General features: G+C 58.5%; 1 protein-coding gene across 1 annotated transcript in view; it reads right to left on the bottom strand.

Moving 5' to 3' along the window:
- LOC144489323 (MAP/microtubule affinity-regulating kinase 4-like) overlaps window positions 1-17,293 on the bottom strand; it is a gene marked incomplete at its 3' end in the record, with an annotated part of 43,931 nt that extends 26,638 nt beyond the window's left edge. The window contains exons 1-5 of the mRNA XM_078207208.1: window positions 17,253-17,293; window positions 13,884-13,932; window positions 10,486-10,551; window positions 4,674-4,744; window positions 2,977-3,033 (exon numbers count right to left, since the gene is read on the bottom strand). Coding sequence (XP_078063334.1) covers window positions 2,977-3,033; window positions 4,674-4,744; window positions 10,486-10,551; window positions 13,884-13,911 — 222 coding nt within the window. The remainder of the gene's footprint in view (window positions 1-2,976; window positions 3,034-4,673; window positions 4,745-10,485; window positions 10,552-13,883; window positions 13,933-17,252) is intronic.
- Between the last annotated feature and the right edge of the window lie 5,295 nt (window positions 17,294-22,588).

Genomic DNA, 22,588 nt, shown 5'->3' with positions numbered 1-22,588 from the left:
CCTCCCACAGTCCAAAGATGTGCGGGTTAGGTTGATTGGCCATGCTAAAAAATTGCCCTTAGTGTCCTGAGATGCGTAGGTTAGAGGGATTAGTGGGTAAATATGGGGGTAGGACCTGGGTGGGTTTGTGGTCGGTGCAAACCCGATGGGCCAAATGGCCTCTTTCTGTACTGTAGGGTTTCTATGATCTATGGCGTGAGAATTGGCTCAATATAACCCGCCCTCTCCGCTCGCCAGCCAGGAGGTTGCAGGCTCAAGTCCCAGAACAGAGGCAATGGTGAGGTCATGCATTTTGGAAGGTCTAACACAGATAGGAAATATACAGTAAATGGCAGAATCCTTCAGAGTATTGATAGGCAGAGGGATCTGGGTGTACAGGTACACAGGTCACTGAAAGTGGCAGTGCAGGTGGAGAAGGTAGTCAAGAAGGCGTAAGGCATGCTTGCCTTCATCAGCCGGGGCATTGAGTTTAAAAATTGGCAAGTCATATTGCAGCTTTATAGAACCTTAGTTAGGCCGCACTTGGAATATATAATGTTCAATTCTGGTCGCCGCACTACCAAAAGGATGTGGAGGCTTTGGAGAGGCTACAGAAAAGATTCACCAGGATGTTGCCTGGGATGGAGGGCATTAGCTATGAGGAGAGGTTGGAGAAACTTGGTTTGTTCTCACTGGAACGACGGAGGTTGAGGGGCGACCTGATAGAAGTCTACAAGATTATGAGAGGCACGGACAGAGTGGGCAGTCAGAAGCTTTTTCCCAGGGTGGAAGAGTCAATTTCTAGGGGACACAGGTTTAAGGTGCGAGGGGCAAGGTTTAAAGGAGATGTACGAGACAAGTCTTTTTTACACAGAGGGTGGTGGGTGCCCGGAACTCGTTGCCGGGGGAGGTAGTGGAAGCGGATACGATAGTGACTTTTAAGGGGCGTCTGGACAAATACATGAATAGGATGGGAATAGAGGGATATGGTGCCCGGAAGGGACAGCATGGTTGGTGCAGGCTTGGAGGGCCGAAGGGCCTGTTCCTGTGCTGTAATTTTCTTTGTTCTTTGTGGCCTGACGGTGAAATCTAGGCCCACACTCGGGGCACGGCGCCGAGGGGGGGGCTGCGGCATCCAGCACCGAGGCGGGGGGGGGGGGGGAGCGGCGCCGAGGAGGGGGGGGGAACGCAGCGCCGAGGAGGGGGGGGCTACAGTACCGAGGGGGGGGGCTACAGTGCCGAGGGGGGGGGGGGCTACAGTGCCGAGGGGGGGGGGGGCTACAGTGCCGAGGGGGGAGGGGGGGCTACAGTGCCGAGGGGGGGGGGGCTACAGTACCGGGGGGGGGGCTACAGTGCCGAGGGGGGGGGGGCTACAGTGCCGAGGGGGGAGGGGGCTACAGTGCCGAGGGGGGAGGGGGCTACAGTGCCGAGGGGGGCTACAGTGCCGAGAGGGGGGGGCTACAGTGCCGAGGGGGGGGGGGGGCTACAGTGCCGAGGGGGGGGGCTACAGTGCCGGGGGGGGGGGGGGGGGCTACAGTGCCGAGGGGGGGGCACGGCGTCGAGGGTGGGGGGGGAGCAGCGCCGAGGAGGGGGTGCCGAGGGGGAGGGGGGAGGACACGGCGCCGAGGAGGGGGGGGAAACGCAGCGCCGAGGAGGGGGGGGGCTACAGTGCCGAGGGGGGGGGGGGGCTACAGTGCCGAGGGGGGGGCACGGCATCGAGGGTGGGGGGGGGAGCAGCGCCGAGGAGGGGGTGCCGAGGGGGAGGGGGGAGGACACGGCGCCGAAGGAGGGGGGGAAACGCAGCGCCGAGGAGGGGGGGGCTACTGTACCGAGGGGGGGGGGGGGGCTACAGTGCCGAGGGGGGGGGGGGGCTACAGTGCCGAGGGGGGGGGGGCTACAGTGCCGAGGGGGGGGGGGGGGGCTACAGTGCCGAGGGGGGGGGGGGGCTACAGTGCCGAGGGGGGGGGGCGCTACAGTGCCGAGGGGGGGGGGGGCTACAGTACCGAGGGGGGGGGGGGGCTACAGTACCGAGGGGGGGGGGGGGCTACAGTACCGAGGGGGGGGGGGGGGCTACAGTACCGAGGGGGGGGCTACAGTACCGAGGGGGGGGTACAGTGCCGAGGGGGGGGTACAGTGCCGTGGGGGGGGGGGTACAGTGCCGAGGGGGGGGGTACAGTGCCAGGGGGAGGGGGGGTTACAGTGCCGGGGGGGGGGGGGGGGCTATAGTGCTGAGGGGGGGGGGTACAGTGCTGAGGGGGGGGGGGGTACAGTGCTGAGGGGGGGGGTACAGTGCCGAGGGGGGGGGGGTACAGTGCCGAGGGGGGGGTACAGTGCCGAGGGGGGGGGTACAGTGCCGAGGGGGGGGGTACAGTGCCGAGGGGGGGGGGGGTACAGTGCTGAGGGGGGGGGGTACAGTGCCGAGGGGGGGGGGGTACAGTGCCGAGGGGTGGGGGTACAGTGCCGTGGGGGGGGGGGGTACAGTGCCGAGGGGGGGGGATATAGTGCCGAGGGGGGGGGGTATAGTGCTGAGGGGGGGGGTACAGTGCCGAGGGGGGGGGTATGCCGAGGGGTACAGTGCCGAGGGGGGTGGGGGGTACGGTGCCGAGGGGGGTGGGGGGTACGGTGCCGTGGGGGGCGCTTCCCTGCTGAAGGGGCTGCCTCTCTGTCATAAACATCAAAATGAGCCCTCGTCTGCCCTCTGATCCCGTGGCTGATATTCTGAAGTAAAGGTGAATCGGTGCCCTGGGCAACACATATCCTTCCAATAACTACAACCAGATTAACTCAAAGCTCAATCGCATTGTTGTTTGTGGGATCTTGCTGTGTACAAAATGGCCACCATACGTCCTCCAGTGGCTCCACCTCAGCTGGCTGTGAAGCATGTCCTGAGGCAGTGAGAGGTGCTATGTCAATGCAAGTCTTCCAGGAGCAGGTTAATGGGGTGGGCACTGAGGAACATTCATGGAGTCACTCCCTTATTGCCTCCCAAGGACCTACCTTCAGATCCCGATGCACGATGTTCCTCTGGTGACAGTATTGCACGGCCGATACGATCTGGAAAGAGCAACAATTAATCCTCACCCAGCTGAACAAGCTCTGGCCTCCCAGCCTCCACACGCCAGCCGCCATTTGTAACAGCCTCAATCTTGAAGCTCCCAAAATAGCCCCGTTCGTAAAAGGGGCAAAAGATGCACGAACCAGGGCGGGTAATCCCAGAGTAAATGTGCCCTCTGTGCGGGGGGGGCAGTGCCATTGACCCCTCACCTCCCACTGCCCACCCACCCACCCCCACACAGCCCGCTGCCCCTCCCCCCCTGCTGCCCCTCACCCCTCCCCACCCGCTGCCCCTCACCGACCCACTGCCCCTCATCCTCACAGTACTCGCTGCCCGGATGAGACGGAGACAGAGGCAGAGAGAGAGTGGGGGGGACAAGGAGGGAGAGAGAGAGAGGGACAAGGAGGGAGGGAGAGAGGGACAAGGAGGGAGGGAGAGAGGGACAAGGAGGGAGGGAGAGAGGGACAAGGAGGGAGGGAGAGAGGGACAAGGAGGGAGGGAGAGAGGGACAAGGAGGGAGGGAGAGAGGGACAAGGAGGGAGGGAGAGAGGGACAAGGAGGGAGGGAGAGAGGGACAAGGAGGGAGGGAGAGAGGGACAAGGAGGGAGGGAGAGGGGGACAAGGAGGGAGGGAGAGGGGGACAAGGAGGGAGGGAGAGAGGGACAAGGAGGGAGGGAGAGAGGGACAAGGAGGGAGGGAGAGAGGGACAAGGAGGGAGGGAGAGAGGGACAAGGAGGGAGGGAGAGAGGGACAAGGAGGGAGGGAGAGAGGGACAAGGAGGGAGGGAGAGAGGGACAAGGAGGGAGGGAGAGAGGGACAAGGAGGGAGGGAGAGAGGGACAAGGAGGGAGGGAGAGAGGGACAAGGAGGGAGGGAGAGGGGGACAAGGAGGGAGGGAGAGGGGGACAAGGAGGGAGGGAGAGGGGGACAAGGAGGGAGGGAGAGGGGGACAAGGAGGGAGGGAGAGGGGGACAAGGAGGGAGGGAGAGGGGGACAAGGAGGGAGGGAGAGGGGGACAAGGAGGGAGGGAGAGGGGGACAAGGAGGGAGGGAGAGAGGGACAAGGAGGGAGGGAGAGAGGGACAAGGAGGGAAGGAGAGAGGGACAAGGAGGGAGGGAGAGAGGGACAAGGAGGGAGGGAGAGAGGGACAAGGAGGGAGGGAGAGAGGGACAAGGAGGGAGGGAGAGAGGGACAAGGAGGGAGGGAGAGAGGGACAAGGAGGGAGGGAGAGAGGGACAAGGAGGGAGGGAGAGAGGGACAAGGAGAGAGAGAGAGAGAGACATAAAGAGAGAGAGAGAAAACAAACAGGAGAGAGAGAGAGAGATGGAGAAGGTGAACAGGAAGGAGATAAAAAAAATTCAGGAAAAGAGAGAAAAAGGGACAGAAAAAGGATCGAGAGACCGAAAAGTTACAGGGGAGCTAAAAGAGTGCGTGAGAGTGAGATGGAGAGAGAGAGAGAGGGGAACAGAAAAATGGGGATAAAAGTGCAGTAAACAGGATGAGAGAGGGGACGAATAGAGTGTGGGGAAGAGAGAACCAGTGCAGACAAGGGGAAAGAGGAGAAAGAGATAAACATGAAAATTAAACCTGCAACCTGAACAATGGAAGTGAAATAAAGCAGCAGAGAACCCGGGCCTCACCTGCCGGAACTTTGCTCTGGCCTCTTTCTCCTTCATCCTCCCGTGTGACACCAGGTAGTCAAACACTTCACCTGAAAGGATAAAACACGAGGTTACCCTCCCCCAGCTCAGCGTCTCTCCTACCCCAATGCCCCCCCAGCCCCCCGATCAGAGACTGAATAAACCCTCTCCCTTCTAATCAGAGGGAAATTCTGCCCTCCCGTCCCCCCCCTACCCCCACGTACACGCATGTTATAATCCCCACCAATTAGGCCCAAAAGCCTGACAGGTAGGCCCCTTGATTTGCTTCAGCCTCTCCAAAGGGAGTGACAATTGATACAATCTGTGGCAATGAGAGTCGGTAACTGCCCACGTGAGGGGATGGCCTCCAATGGGCGCAGGACGATTGGCCATGCTAAATTGCCCCTTAGTGTCCAAAGATGTGCAGGTTAGGTGGATTGGCCATGCTAAATTGCCCCTTAGTGTCCAAAGATGTGCAGGTTAGGTGGATTGGCCGTGCTAAATTGTCCCTTAGTGTCCAAAGATGTGCAGGTTAGGTGGATTGGCCGTGCTAAATTGTCCCTTAGTGTCCAAAGATGTGCAGGTTAGGTTGATTGGCCGTGCTAAATTGCCCCTTAGTGTACAAAGATGTACAGGTTAGGTGGATTGGCCGTGCTAAATTGCCCCTCAGTGTCCCAAGATGTGCAGGTTAAGTGGATTGGCCATGCTAAATTGCCCCTTAGTGTCCAAAGATGTGCAGGTTAGGTGGATTGGCCATGCTAAATTGCCCCTTAGTGTCCAAAGATGTGCGGGTTAGGTGGATTAGCCGTGCTAAATTGCCCCTTAGTGTCCAAAGATGTGCAGGTTAGGTGGATTGGCCGTGCTAAATTGCCCCTTAGTGTCCAAAGATGTGCAGGTTAGGTGGATTGGCCGTGCTAAATTGTCCCTTAGTGTCCAAAGATGTGCAGGTTAGGTGGATTGGCCATGCTAAATTGTCCCTTAGTGTCCAAAGATGTGCAGGTTAGGTGGATTGGCCATGCTAAATTGTCCCTTAGTGTCCAAAGATGTGCAGGTTAGGTGGATTGGCCGTGCTAAATTGCCCCTTAGTGTCCAAGGATGTGCAGGTTAGGTGGATTGGCCGTGCTAAATTGTCCCTTAGTGTCCAAAGATGTGCAGGTTAGGTGGATTGGCCATGCTAAATTGCCCCTTAGTGTCCAAAGATGTGCAGGTTAGGTGGATTGGCCATGCTAAATTGCCCCTTAGTGTCCAAAGATGTGCAGGTTAGGTGGATTGGCCACGCTAAATTGCCCCTTAGTGTCAGGGGGATTATCAGGGTAAATACATGGGGTGACGGGGATAGGGCCTGGGTGGGATTGTTGACAGTGCAGGCTCGATGGGCCGAATGGCCTCCTTCTGCAGTGTAGAGATGCTGTGATTCTCTAAGTTATCGGAGACTTCTGCCTCCCACCTTTCTGTGCACCCGGGTTTGGACACTAAGGGGCAATTTAGCATGGCCAATCCACCTAACCTATAGGTGCCCACGCCTGGGTGAAGGCCCGCAAGCAAGTTGGCGCATGCGTATGGAGCCAAAGGAAGGTTGAGTCCCCCCTCCTCCTACTGCCAGCTGACTTGGCACACAGGGTGCGGCTCCTCCACCCACGGGCTGACTTTTTTTTTTCTGCTTTACAACCACCCACACAGGGGATGTGCGAGCAGATGGCATCGCTGATCGGTAGATCGATGTCTCCCTGGAGACCAGCCGTCATCCCTGGCAAACTGGCAGAGATGCGAAGACAACTCAAGCGCAGCCCAGTGCCAGCACCTCGATGTACCGGCGTCTGAATATTCACCAGGCTGACGATTAACTAACACAATCGCTGAATCAGTGACAATTCAGAGAGTCTGAGAGGTTTACAGCATGGAAACAGGCCCTTCGGCCCAACTTGTCCATGCCGCCCCTTTTTTTTAAACCACTAAGCTAGCCCCAATTGCCCGCCTTAAAGTTTATTTATTAGTGTCATGAGTAAGGCTTACATTAACACTGCAATGAAGTTACTGTGAAGATCCCCGAGCCGCCACACTCCCGTTCAGGTACACTGAGGGAGAATTTAGCATGGCTAATGCACCCTAACCAGCACGTCTTTCAGACTGTGGGAGGAAACCGGAGCACCCGGAGGAAACCCACGCAGACACGGGGAGAACATGCAGACTCCGCACAGACAGTGACCCAAGCCAGGAATCGAACCCGGGTCCCTGGCGCAGTGAGCCAGCAGTGCTGACCACTGTGCCACCTTTGGCCTGTATCCCTCTATAGCCATGTAACTGTCTAAAAGACAAAATTGTACCCGCCTCCACTACCGCCTCTGGCAGCTCGTTCCAGACACTCACCACCCTCCGTGTGAAAAAATTATAGGAGAATAATGCTGGATTGGATGTAGTGCCAGTCAAAAACAGTGCCAGGTTCCAGGTCAACGTGAGAAGCTCTGCCCACACTCCAGGCAGGGGCAGAGGGCCTGGTTAAGATGCTCTATCAGAGAGTCGGTGCAGACTCGATGGGCTGAATGGCCTCCTTCTGCACTGCAGAGATCCTATGAGCTTTGGGGAGAGTGCAAAGGCGGCTCATCAGGGTGTTGCCTGGTCTCGAGGGTGTTGGCTATCAGGAGAGGTTGGATAAATTCGGATTGTTTTCATTGGAAAGACGGAGGTTGAGGGGAGACCTGATAGAGGTCGACAAAATGATGAGAGACATAAACAGGGTGGATAGTCAGAGGCTTTTCCCCAGGGTGGAAGTGTCAATTACAAGGGGGCACAGGTTCAAGGTGAGAGGGGGGAAAGTTTAAGGGAGATGTGCGGGGGAAGTTTTTCATGCAGAGAGCGGTGGGTGCCTGGAACGCGCTGCCAGAGGAGGTGGTGGAAGCGGGCACATTAGCAACATTTAAGAGGCATCTGGATGGGTGCATGAGTAGGGAGGGAATAGAGGGATAAGTTTAAGTTTATTTATTAGTGTCACAAGTAGGTTTACATTAACACTGCAATGAAGTTACTGTGAAAATCCCCCAGTCGCCACACTCCGGCGCCTGTTCGGGTACACAGAGGGAGAATTTAGCACGGCCAATGCACCCTAACCAGCACATCTTTCGGACTGAGGGGGGAAACCGGAGCACCCGGAGGAAACCCACGCAGACACAGGTCAACGTGCAGACTCCGCACAGACAGTGACCCAAGGCGGGAATCGAACCCGGCTCCCTGGTACTATGAGGCAGCAGTGCTAACCACTGTGTCACAGTCATAGCTAGGGTGTAGAGAAAGATCAACTTAATGCGAGGTAGGTCCATTCAAAAGTCTGACAGCAGCAGGGAAGAAGCTGTTCTTGAGTCGGTTGGTACGTGACCTCAGACTTTTGTATCTTTTTCCGACGGAAGAAGGTGGAAGAGAGAATGTCCCGGTCCTTAATTATGCTGGCTGCTTTGCCGAGGCAGCGGGAAGCGTCGACAGAGTCAATGGATGGGAGGCTGGTTTGCGTGATGGACTGGGCTACATTCACAACCGTTTGTAGTTTCCTGCGGTCTTGGGCAGAGCAGGAGCCCCATACCAAGCTGTGATACAACCAGAAAGAATGCTTTCTATGGTGCATCTGTAGAAGTTGTTGAGAATCGTAGCTGACATGCCAAATTTCATTAGCCTCCAGAGAAAGGAGAGGCGTTGGTGGGGCTTTCTTAACTAAAGCATCAGTGTGGGGGGGGACCAGGACAGATCAGCGTCCAACACAGTTCAACGGGCTGATAAACTGTTTGGGAAGCCTTCGCCCGAAAGGGAGAAACGGTGCGGGTGTGAGGTTATTGAGTGCATAGGAGGGCTTCCTATAGGTGGACACACATCAGGTGGACAATGGCGAGAGGGTCAGGGGTGTTGGTGATAGGTGGTCATGTGACAACGCCTCCAGCAATAGGCCCAAGTACAGTTGACAACACTACACTCCCACCAATCACTCGCTTTGTAAAAGGTTAAGGGTTGAGCTAAACCAATGATATGCAGCGTAGGCGAGTGAGTGGGCCACAGGAGGGGCCCTTCTTCATCTCAGTGGGCGCAGGATCGAAATCAGGCTTGTTCACTCACCGTGACCCCATGAATAAGATTAAATACATTTAATACAGGCCAAATATTTCATAGCAAGTTACAGAAAATGCTTCATCATTTCTATAGTAATAGAACTCTCATCAAATGGCTCAGGTCATTGTCTGTGTGGAGTTTGCACATTCTCCCTGTGCCTGCGTGGGTTTCCTCCGAGTGCTCCGGTTTCCTCCCACAGTCCAAAGATATGCAGGTTAGGTGGATTGGCCGTGCTAAATTGCCCCTTACTGTCCAAAGCTGTGCAGGTTAGGTGGATTGGCCATGCTAAATTGCCCCTTACTGTCCAAAGCTGTGCAGGTTAGGTGGATTGGCCATGCTAAATTGCCCCTTACTGTCCAAAGCTGTGCAGGTTAGGTGGATTGGCCATGCTAAATTGCCCCTTACTGTCCAAAGCTGTGCAGGTTAGGTGGATTGGCCATGCTAAATTGCCCCTTACTGTCCAAAGCTGTGCAGGTTAGGTGGATTGGCCATGCTAAATTGCCCCTTAGTATCCAAAGTTGTGCAGGTTAGGGGGATTGGCCATGCTAAATTGCCCCTTATTGTCCAAGGTTGTGCAGGTTAGGTGGATTGGCCATGCTAAATTGCCCCTTAGTATCCAAAGTTGTGCAGGTTAGGGGGATTGGCCATGCTAAATTGCCCCTTAGTATCCAAAGTTGTGCAGGTTAGGGGGATTGGCCATGCTAAATTGCCCCTTAGTATCCAAAGTTGTGCAGGTTAGGGGGATTGGCCATGCTAAATTGCCCCTTAGTATCCAAAGCTGTGCAGGTTAGGTGGATTGGCCATGCTAAATTGCCCCTTAGTATCCAAAGTTGTGCAGGTTAGGGGGATTGGCCATGCTAAATTGCCCCTTATTGTCCAAGGTTGTGCAGGTTAGGTGGATTGGCCATGCTAAATTGCCCCTTAGTATCCAAAGTTGTGCTGGTTAGGTGGATTGGCCGTGCTAAATTGCTCCATGGTGTCCAAAGATGTGCTGATTAGATGGATTAGCCATTGTAAATGTGTAAGTCTTATGGGGATAGGGCGGGAGAAGAGGGCCTGATTAAGACACTCTGCCAGAGAGTAGGTGCAGACTCGATGCGCTAAAGGGACTCTTCTGCAGGTGCGGCACGGTGGCACAGTGGTTAGCACTGCTGCCTCACAGCGCCAGTGACCCGGGTTCGATTCCCGGCTTGGGTCACTGTCTGTGTGGAGTCTGCACATTCTGCCCTGTGTCTGCATGGGTTTCCTCCGGGTGCTCCGGTTTGCTCCCTCAGTCCAAAGATGTGTAGGTTAGGTGGATTGGCCATGCTAAATTGCCTCTTAGTGTTCAAAGATGTGTAGGTTAGGTGGATTGGCCACGCTAAATTGCCTCTTCGTGTCAGGGGATTAGCAGAGTAAATATGTGGGGTTACGGGGATAGGGCCTGGGTGGGATTGTTGTCAGTGCAGACTCGATGGGCCGAATGGCCTCCTTCTGCACTGTAAGGATTCTGGGAATCGCTTCAGTCACACCGGGAGGAAAAAAACTACGTGGACGGAAATCAGCGGAATGTGGCTCCCCGCGCCTGGGGCAACGGGCAACAAAATGTCTGCTGGGCGCCACACTCAGAACACAGATGGGCCGCAGGTGGCCCCCGGGATGCAGGTTACTCACCACCGAGTGAAGCAGAAAGCTTTCTATCTGCTCTGTCCAGGTGTAAGAATCAAATGAGGCCTCAGCTTACCTCCGCTTGCATATTCCATCACCAAATAGAGAGTTTTCTCCGTCTCAATCACCTCGAATAGCTTCACTACAAAATAAAAATGGCAATGATCAGACTGGCTGGGTTGTCTCGTGTGTCACAGCCTGTTCCATCATGACATGAGCATCAGTCGCCCTTTGAGCTCTCCTCTTAGAACATTGAAAAACTACAGCACAAACAGGCCCTTCGGCCCACAAGTTGCGCCGGTCATGTCCCTACCCACCTAGGCCTATATATAGGCCTACCTATAACCCTCAATCCTTTTAAGTCCCATGGTACTCATCCAGAAGTCTCTTAAAAGACCCTATCGAGTTTGCCTCCACCACCACTGACGGCAGCCGATTCCACTCGCCCACCATCCTCTGAGTGAAAAACTTACCCCTGACATCTCCTCTGTACCTACTCCCCAGCACCTTAAACCTGTGTCCTCTCGTAGCAGCCATTTCAGCCCTGGGAAAAAGCCTCCGAGAATCCACCCGATCTATACCTCTCAACATCCTGTACATCTCTATCAGGTCACCTCTCATCCTTCGTTTCTCCAAGGAGAAAAGACCGAGCTCCCTCAGCCTATCCTCATAAGGCGTGCCACCCAATCCAGGCAACATCCTTGTAAATCTTCTCTGGACCCTTTCAATCACTTCCACATCCCTCCTGTAATGAGGCAACCAGAACTGAGCACAGTACTCCAAGTGGGGTCTGACGAGGGTCTTATAAAGCTGCATCATTATCTCCCGACTCCTAAACTCAATCCCTCGATTGATGAAGGCCAGCACACCATACGCCTTCTTAACCACCTCCTGATTAAGAGTCCTATGGACCCGGACCCCAAGGTCCTTCTGATCCTCTTCCATCAGCAGATCCAATTCCCCCCTCTCTCCCCCACCACAACTCCACGGTGTTAGAGGAACAGGAGGAGGCCATTCAGGGGGCTGGCACAGTGGCTGGCACTGCTGCCTCACAGCACCAGGGACCCCAGGTTCAAAGGTTCGATTCCTGGCTTGGGTCACTGTCTGTGCGGAGTCTGCACGTTCTCCCCGTGTCTGCGTGGGTTTCCTCCGGGTGCTCCAGTTTCCTCCCACAGCCCGAAAGACGTGCAGGTTAGGGGGATAGGTCATGTTAAATTGCCCCTTGGTGTCAGGGGGAAGTAGCTCGAGTAAATGCATGGGGTTATGGGGATAGGGCCTGGGTGGGGTTGTGGTCGGTGCAGACACTGGAAGGATTCTATGATTCAGTCCTGCGCCCCCCCCCCACCCCTCAGGTCTGCTCTCCTCATCCAATCCGGTCTTGGTCACTCATCACCTCAATGCCATTTTCCTACCTTGCCTTCATATCCCTTGATACTCCCACCTCCCGCCCACCCCAGATCTCACCGATAGACTAGAATCTCTACAGTGCAGAAGGAGGCCATTCGGCCCATCGAGTCTGCACCGACCACAATCCCACCTATCCCCATAACCCCATGCATTTACCCTAGCTAGTCCCCCTGACACCAAGGGGCAATTAAGCACGGCCAATCCACCTAACCTGCACATCGTTGGACTGTGGGAGGAAACCGGAGCACCCGGAGGAAACCCACGCGGACACGGGGAGAATGTGCAGACTCCACACAGATAGTGACCCGAGGCTGGAGTTGAACCGGGTCCCTGGCGCTGTGAGGCAGCGGCGCTAACCCACTGTGCCATGCTAGTAATCTATTACCTACGGATAAAAGTTTATTTATTAGTCACATGTCGGCTTCACATTCACACTGCAATGAAGTTCCTGTGAAAATCCCCTAGTTGCCACACTGCGGTGCCTGTTTGGGTACACTGAGGGAGAATTTAGCACCTAACCAGCATGTCCTTCAGACTGTGGGAGGAGCACCCGGAGGAAACCCACGCAGACACGGGGAGAATGTGCAAACTCCGCACAGTCACCCAAGCCGGGAATCGAACCTGGGGTCCCTGGCGCTGTGGGGCAGCAGTGCTAATCACCGTGCCACCATAATCTCCATTCCCAACACCATTGCCCCCAGCCTCGAAAGCCTTCTTTCGGGGGAGAGAGTTCCAAACGGCCACCAGCCTTCCGAGCGAAGAATTGCCTTTGGATTTCGTGAATGAAAAGCCTAGCCCTCGTTTCAAGACCCTTCGGCTTTGTTCTGGGATTCAGGTCTGCCTGGAAAAACAGATTCTCTGATCCGAACCTTTCGAATCTCTCTTTGGGGAGAGCGGAGAACCTTGGACTACATGTTGATAGCTCCTTGAAGGCGTAGGGTTGCCAATCCCTCCAGGATTGGCCTGGAGTCTCTCAGGAACTGAAGATTAATCTCCCAGGGCACTGCTGTGCGCCACCCTGGAGAAAAATCACCGGGATGTTAAGATATTCAAAATATCTATTTGAATATTTCCTTATACCCGATGTAAAAATATTGGAAATGGGGACAGGAGATTTGATTGACAGTCCAGCATCATCCTATTGGGTAACGAGTCTTCCCGATTGGCGCAGGAAGGCCGTATGGATGGATGTGTTGGCTGACTAATGGTTGCGTCGGTGGTGGAGGGAGTGAATGTTTGTGGATGGGGAGCCATTCAAGCGGGGCTGCTTTGTCCTGGATGGTGTCGAGCTTCTTGAGTTTTGTTAGAAGCCGCACCCATCCAGGCAAGTGGGCAGTATTCTGTGGGCGGCACAGTGGTTGGCACTGCTGCCTCACGGTGCCAGGGTTCGATTCCCGGCTTGGGTCACTGCCTGTGTGGAGTCTGCACATTCTCCCCGTGTCTGCGTGGGTTTCCCTCCGGGTGCTCCGGTTTCCACCCACAGTGCAAAATTGTGCGGGTTAGGGTGCATTGGCCGTGCTAAATTGCCCCTTAGTGTCAGGGGGACGACTACAGTAAATGAATGGGGTTATCGGGATCGGGCCTGGGTGGGATTGTGGTCGGTGCAGACTCGATGGGCCGAATGGCCTCCTTCTGCACTGTAGATTCTATGATTAGACTCCTGACTTGTAAGTCAAAGGTTTGGAATCTTGCAGCAAATAACTTACCCCCTGACTCCCCGAAAGCCCCGATTGTGGCTTGTAGATGGTGGACAGGCTTCCGGGGGGAGAGAGAGCGTCAGGAGGTGAGTTACTCGCCGCAGGATTCCCAGTCTCTGAGCTGTCACAGTCTGGCTGGGCCCAGTGACAGTTTCTGTTCAATGGTAACCCCCAGGATGTTAACGATCATGAGTAAACACCAGGCAAGGATAGGGCTGCAAAGTGTGGTCCTTCCTCCCAAGGCAGATTCAGCATCTTCAAGGAGGTTGGGGGGGGGAGGGGGAACCACGGGAGAACTAGAAAGGGAGAAAAATAACAGACAAACGAAATAGGCCCCCAAACCCCATGTGGAATAAACCCCGTCACTCACCGATATTTGGATGGTTCAAACACTTCATTATTCGAACTTCCCTGAAAAGCTGGAAGAGAGAAACAAAAATAATGGGTGTTTTTTTGCGAGACGACACATGACAACAGAAATCAGATTGGGGGCAGTGGGGGGGGTGGGGCACAAAACCCTTGCCAACTGGGATTCTCAACACATGGGCTGTTCGCCATCAGTGCCTTCTGGTACAGCCTGTTGCTATGGAGATGTCGGGAGCTCGCTCTAACTACAGAGAGGGCAAATTAGCCCGTCTTTCGGACTAGGCCCCGTCGCTACGGCAACAACACAGCTTTAACGCACCAAAACCCCCCTGGGGCCCCCCGCCACTGAAGTATCATGAAACCAAACGTGACGCCCAGCCGCGTACAGCGATATGATGGTGAGGGAAGTGGGAAAGGGTCGAGAGCTTCAAGCTTTTACGTGCCCAGATCACCTGTCCTGGTCCCCCCCACGCCGACACTATAGTTAAGAAAGCCCCACCAACGCCTCTACTTTCTCAGAAGACTAAGGAAATTCAGCATGTCAGCTACGACTCTCACCAACTTTTACAGATGCACCACAGAAAGCATTCTTTCTGGTTGTATCACAGCTTGGTATGGCTCCTGCTCTGCCCAAGACCGCAAGGAACTACAAAAGGTTGTGAATGTAGCCCAGTCCATCACGCAAACCAGCCTCCCATCCATTGACTCCGTCTACACTTCCCGCTGCCTCGGCAAAGCAGCCAATTTTATCAAGGATCCCACGCACCCCGGACATTCTCTCTTCCACCTTCTTCCGTCAGGAAAAAGATACAAAAGTCTGAGGTCACGTACCAACCGACTCAAGAACAGCTTCTTCCCTGCTGCTGTCAGACTTTTGAATGGACCTACCTCGCATTAAGTTGATCTTTCTCTACACCCTAGCTATGACTGTAACACTATATTCTGCACTTTCTCCTTTCCTTCTCTATGAACGGTATGCTTTGTCTGTATAGTGCGCAAGAAACAATACTTTTTACTGTATGTTAATACATGTGACAATAATAAATCAAATCAAATTAAAGATGTGGTTTGAAGGAGGGAGAGAAAGAGGTTGAGAGGTTCAGGGTTGATATTGAAGAGCTAAATGGATAGGTATTGAAGGTAAGTACTTCATATACCAACATTTTAGGAAAAATAATAGGCCGAGGAAAGTTAGAGGTGGACACTGCTCCTTCACCCCAACCTCGGTATACAATTGCCCCTAAAATGATCTTCCATCTCAAATCATAGAATCCCGACAGTGCAGAAGGAAGCCGTTCGGCCGATCAACCTGCACCGACCACAGTCCCACCCATGCCCTATCCGCATAACCCCATGCATTAACCCTAGCTAGTGCCCCTGACACTAAGGGGCAATTTAGCATGGCCAATCCACCTAACCTGCACATCTTTGGTCACTAAGGGGCAATTTAGCATGGCCAATCCATCTAACCTAGACATCTTTGGACACTAAGGGGCAATTTAGCATGGCCAATCCACTAACCTACATATCGTTGGACACTGAAGGGCAATTTAGCATGGCCAATCCACCTAACCTGCACATCTTTGGATACCAAGGGGCAATTTAGCATGGCCAATCCACCTAACCTGCACATCTTTGGATACCAAGGGGCAATTTAGCATGGCCAATCCACCTAACCTGCACATCTTTGGATACTAAGGGGCAATTTAGCATGGCCAATCCACCTAACCTGCACATCTTTGGTCACTAAGGGGCAATTTAGCATGGCCAATCCATCTAACCTAGACATCTTTGGACACTAAGGGGCAATTTAGCATGGCCAATTCACCTAACCTGCACATCTTTGGACACCAAGGGGTAATTTAGCATGACCGCACCTTTTGGTGGATTGGCCATGCTAAATTGTCCCTTAGTGTCAGGGGGACTAGCTAGGGTAAATGCATGGGGTTACGGGGTTAGGGCCTGGGTGGGATTGTGGTCGGTGCAGACTCGATGGGCCGAATGGCCTCCTTCTGCACCGTAGGGATTCTCTGATTCTATTAAAATCTCAAAAATTGAAAACTAATAAATGACGGGGAACAGGGAGAGGTTCCTTTCGAGAAATATTCAGAAACTGCGGCTTCCCCAATGCTGAGATTTGACACCTGTTTTTTTAAATCGCACTTTGAGGGTGGATGATTCTGGAATTTTACTGGGGAAGAGGCGCAGATTGGATCTGCCTGAACGCGGCTTTCTTTCCCTCATCCGTCGTTCGGGAATTCACACGTTCTCCCTCGATGCTTATCAAACCCGTTGGCCTTTCCAGGCGAGTCCAATGCCCGGGAATCCGGGCTGTGGGCTTCCCTCACGGCGCTGGCTGCGGTTCAGAGGGGAGCAGGCCAACACTGCCCAGTGCCGCGCTGAGGGAGTGCTGCACTGTCCGAGGAGCCCTCTTTCCGACGATCCCTCTCAGGGGATCCCCTGACCAATATTTCTCAGAGAAGGGGGTTCCCCCAGAGCGTCCCGGCCAACAATATCACAGGGAGGCATATTTGTTATGGTGGGATCTTGCTGTGCCACGCTCAGCTGCCACGGTTACCGACGGGACAACAGCAGCTCCAACGTTACTGATTAGACATTATTCTGCGCTGCCCAACCTTACGCGCAGGTGCTACGTCAATGCAAGTGTTGATATTGCTTTGACAAAGCGTCATCTAAACTCAAAACGTCAGCTCTTTTTTCTCCTTCCAGATCCGCTGAGATTTTCCAACATTTTCTCTTCTGGTTTCAGATTCTGCAGTAATTTGCTTTTATCCAGTATTTGTTTCAATTCTCAGCTTTTATTCGCTGGAAAATCCGCCTCATTGTACTCCCCCCACTGACACCACCCCAACTGGTACAGCCCAACATCCGCCCCCACACCACCCCAAACTGGTACAGCCGAATTACCACCCCCCCCACACCACCCCAAACTGGTACAGCCCAATTACCACCCCCCCCCACACCACCCCAAACTGGTACAGCTCAATTACCCCCCCCCCCTCCAAACTGGTACAGCCCAATTACCCCCCCCCCCCCCCAATACCCCAACTGGTACAGCCCAACACCCCCCCCCCAAACCCCATCACAAACTGGTACAACCCAATAACCGCACCCCCCCCATACCCCAACTGGTACAGCCCAACACCCCCCCACCCCCACCACAAACTGGTACAGCCCAACACCCACACCCCCCCCCCCCCCCCCCACCCACAACCCAAAACTGGTACAGCCCAACACTCCACCACCCCACCCCCCACCCACCATCTCCAGACAGGTACATTGTTCGCCCCATTTCCCCCCCCCCCCCCACCCTTCTAACACCCCCCCGCCCCACCCCCGACATTGTCCTCACCCTGAGCCAATGTGGACCTCCCGTTCCCGCAGCTCGCTGACTCTCGGCCAATCAGGCTCCGCTCACTGGCGCCACGAATGGTCGCAGTGACCCAGACCAGTCCCCAAAATCAGCTCCCTCCCCGGCCAACTCGCCCAGCCTGGACGCCTGCCTCACCCCACCTCCCCCACTACCGTCCTCTCCCCACCACACACCGCTTCCCCCCCCCCACCACACACACCGCTCCCCAACCCCCACACACCCCGCTCCCCAACCCCCCACACACACCGCTCCCCAACCCCCCACCAAACGCTGCTCCCCAACCCCCCACACACACCGCTCCCCAACCCCCCACACACACACCGCTCCCCAACCCCCCCCACACACACCGCTCCCCAATCCCCCCCAAACGCCACTCCCCAAACCCCCACACACACCGCTCCCCAACCCCCCACACACACCGCTCCCCAACCCCCCCCCAAACGCCACTCCCCAAACCCCCACACACACCGCTCCCCAACCCCCCACACACACCCCGCTCCCCAACCCCCCCCCACACACACCGCTCCCCAACCCCCCACACACACACCGCTCCCCAACCCCCCCCCACACACACCGCTCCCCAACCCCCCACAAACACCGCTCCCCAAACCCCACACACCGCTCCCCAACCCCCCACACACACCGCTCCCCAACCCCCCACCAAACGCTGCTCCCCAACCCCCCACACACCCCACTCCACAAACCCCCACACACACCGCTCCCCAACCCCCCACACACCCCACTCCACAAACCCCCACACACACCGCTCCCCAACCCCCCACACACCCCACTCCACAAACCCCCACACACCCCGCTCCCCAACCCCCAACAAACGCCGCACCCCAACCCCCCCCAAACGCCGCTCCCCAAACCCCCACACACACCGCTCCCCAACCCCCCACACACACCGCTCCCCAACCCCCCACACACACCGCTCCCCAACCCCCCACACACACCGCTCCCCAACCCCCACACACACCGCTCCCCAACCCCCCACCAAACGCTGCTCCCCAACCCCCCACACACACACCGCTCCCCAACCCCCACACACACCGCTCCCCAACCCCCACACACACACCCCGATCCCCAACCCCCCACACACACCGCTCCCCAACCCCCCACCAAACGCTGCTCCCCAACCCCCCACACACACAACGCTCCCCAACCCCCCACACACACACCGCTCCCCAACCCCCACACACACCGCTCCCCAACCCCCCACCAAACGCTGCTCCCCAACCCCCCCCACACACACCGCTCCCCAACCCCCACACACACCGCTCCCCAACCCCCCACACACACACCGCTCCCCAACCCCCACACACACCGCTCCCCAACCCCCCACACACACCGCTCCCCAACCCCCCACACACACACCGCTCCCCAACCCCCCACACACACCGCTCCCCAACCCCCACACACACCGCTCCCCAACCCCCCACACACACCGCTCCCCAACCCCCACACACACCGCTCCCCAACCCCCCCACACACACCGCTCCCCAACCCCCACACACACCGCTCCCCAACCCCCCACACACACCGCTCCCCAACCCCCACACACACCGCTCCCCAACCCCTCACACACACCGCTCCCCAACCCCCACACACACCGCTCCCCAACCCCCCACACACACCGCTTCCCCCCCCACCACACACACCGCACCCCAACCCCCCACACACACCGCTCCCCAACCCCTCACACACACCGCTCCCCAACCCCTCACACACACCGCTCCCCAACCCCCCACACACACCGCTCCCCAACCCCCCACACACACCGCTCCCCAACCCCTCACACACACCGCTCCCCAACCCCCCACACACACCGCTCCCCAACCCCCCACACACACCGCTCCCCAACCCCTCACACACACCGCTCCCCAACCCCCACACACACCGCTCCCCAACCCCCCACCAAACGCTGCTCCCCAACCCCACACACACCGCTCCCCAACCCTCACACACACCGCTCCCCAACCCCCCACACACACCGCTCCCCAACCCCCACACACACTGCTCCCCAACCCCCCACCAAACGCTGCTCCCCAACCCCCACACACACCGCTCCCCAACTCCCCAACGCACGCCACTCCCCAAACCCCCACACACACCGCTCCCCAACCCCCCAACACACACCGCTCCCCAACCCCCCAACGCACGCCGCTCCCCAACACCCCAACGCACGCCACTCCCCAAACCCCCACACACACCGCTCCCCAAACCCCCACACACACCGCTCCCCAACCCCCCCCAACACACCCCGCTCCCCAACCCCCCAACACACGCCGCTCCCCAAACCCCCCACACACACCCCGCTTCCCCCCCACCACACACACCGCTCCCCAAACCCCCACACACACCGCTCCCCAACCCCCCCCAACACACCCCGCTCCCCAACCCCCCCCAACACACGCCGCTCCCCAACCCCCCCACACACACCGCTCCCCAACCCCCCCCAACACACCCCGCTCCCCAACCCCCCCAACGCACGCCGCTCCCCAACGCCCCAATGCACGCCACTCCCCAAACCCCCACACACACCGCTCCCCAACCCCCCCCAACACACCCCGCTCCCCAACCCCACCCAACACACGCCGCTCCCCAACCCCCCCAACACACCCCGCTCCCCAACCCCCCCACACAGACCCCGCTTCCCCTCCACCACACACGCCACTCCCCAAACCCCCACACACACCGCTCCCCAAACCCCCACACACACCGCTCCCCAATCCCCCCCCAACACACCCCGCTCCCCAACGCCCCCCAACACACGCCGCTCCCCAACCCCCCCACACACACCCCGCTTCCCCCCCACCACACACACCGCTCCCCAAACCCCCACACACACCGCTCCCCAACCCCCCCCAACACACCCCGCTCCCCAACCCCCCCCAACACACGCCGCTCCCCAACCCCCCCACACACACCCCGCTTCCCCCCCACCACACACGCCGCTCCCCAAACCCCCCCAACACACGCCGCTCCCCAACCCCCCCACACACCCCGCTCCCCAACCCCCCCAAACACACCCCGCTCCCCAACCCCCCCAACACACGCCGCTCCCCAACCGCCCCCCCCACACACGCCGCTCCCCAACCCCCCCAAACACACACCGCTCCCCAACCCCCCCAACACACGCGGCTCCCCAACCCCCCCCCACACACCCCGCTCCCCAACCACCCCAACACACGCCGCTCCCCAACCCCCCCCCCCACACACGCCGCTCCCCAACCCCCCCAAACACACCCCGCTCCCCAACGCCCCCCAACACACGCGGCTCCCCAACCCCCCCCCACACACGCCGCTCCCCAACTCCCCCAAACACACCCCGCTCCCCAACCCCCCCAAACACACCCCGCTCCCCAACACCCCCCAACACACCGCTCCCCAAACCCCCACACACACCGGTCCCCAATCCCCCCACACACCCCGCTCCCCAACCCCCCACACACACCCCGCTCCCCAACCCCCCACCACACACCCCGCTCCCCAACCCCCCCCAACACACGCCGCTCCCCGACCCCCCCCAACACACGCCGCTCCCCAACCCCCCCCACACACCCCGCTCCCCAACCACCCCAACACACGCCATTCCCCAACCCCCCACACACACGCCGCTCCCCAACCCCCCCCCCCAACACACGCCACTCCCCAACCCCCCCCACACACCCGCTCCCCAACCACCCCAACACACGCCGCTCCCCAACCCCCCCCCCACACACGCCGCTCCCCAACCCTCCCAAACACACCCCGCTCCCCAACCCCCCCCACTCACGCCGCTCCCCAACCCCCCCCACACACCCCGCTCCCCATCCACCCCAGCACACGCCGCTCCCCAACCCCCCCCCACACACGCCGCTCCCCAACCCCCCCAAACACACCCCGCTCCCCAACGCCCTCCAACACACGCGGCTCCCCAACACCCCCCCACACACGCCGCTCCCCAACTCCCCCAAACACACCCCGCTCCCCAACCCCCCCAAATACACCCCGCTCCCCAACCCCCCCCAACACACCGCTCCCCAAACCCCCACACACACCGCTCCCCAACCCCCCCACACACCCCGCTTCCCAACCCCCCACACACACCCCGCTCCCCAAACCCCCCCCACACACCCCGCTCCCCAACCCCCCCCCAACACACGCCGCTCCCCAACCCCCCACACACACGCCGCTCCCCGACCCCCCCAACACACGCCGCTCCCCGACCCCCCACACACACCCCGCTCCCCAACCACCCCAACACACGCCGTTCCCCTACCCCCCACACACACGCCGCTCCCCAACCCCCCCCCACACACGCCGCTCCCCAACCCCCCCCACACATGCGGCTCCCCAACCCCCCCCCACACACCCCGCTCCCCGACCACCCCAACACACGCCGCCCCGCAACCCCCCCAAACACACCCCGCTCCCCAACCCCCCCCAAACACACACCCCGCTCCCCAACCCCCCCAACACACGCCGCTCCCCAACCCCCCCACACACCCCGCTCCCCAACCACCCCAACACACGCCGCTCCCCAAACCCCCCCACACACCCTGCTCCCCAACCACCCCAACACACCCCGCTCCCCAACCCCACCACACACACCCCGCTCCCAAACCCCCACACACCCCGCTCCCCAACCCCCCCACACACACCCCGATCCCCAACCCCCCACACACCCCGCTCCCCAACCCCCCCAACACACCCCGCTCCCCAACCCCCCCCAACACACCCCGCTCCCCAAACCCCCCCAACACACCCCGCTCCCCAACCCCCCCAACACACCCCGCTCCCCAACCCCCCCCAACACACCCCGCTCCCCAACCCCCCCAACACACCCCGCTCCCCAACCCCCCCAACACACCCCGCTCCCCAACCCCCCCCATACACACCCCGCTCCCCAACCCCCCCAACACACCCCGCTCCCCAACCCCCCCCAACACACCCCGCTCCCCAACCCCCCCAACACACGCCGCTCCCCAACCCCCCCACACACACCCCGCTCCCCAACCCCCCCACAACACACCCCGCTCCCCAACCCCCCACACACCCTGCTCCCCAACCCCCCACACACGCCGCTCCCCAACCCCCCACACACCCCGCTCCCCAACCCCCCACACACCCCGCTCCCCAACCCCCCACACACCCCGCTCCCCAACCCCCCACACACCCCGCTCCCCAACCCCCCACACACCCCGCTCCCCAACCCCCCACACACCCCGCTCCCCAACCCCCCACACACCCCGCTCCCCAACCCCCCACACACCCCGCTCCCCAACCACCCACACACCCCGCTCCCCAACCCCCCACACACCCCGCTCCCC

This window comes from Mustelus asterias, unplaced genomic scaffold (genome assembly GCF_964213995.1).
Source record: "Mustelus asterias unplaced genomic scaffold, sMusAst1.hap1.1 HAP1_SCAFFOLD_2139, whole genome shotgun sequence".
Classification (NCBI taxonomy): Eukaryota; Metazoa; Chordata; class Chondrichthyes; order Carcharhiniformes; family Triakidae; genus Mustelus; species Mustelus asterias.
This window is presented reverse-complemented; position numbering and strand designations above follow the sequence as displayed.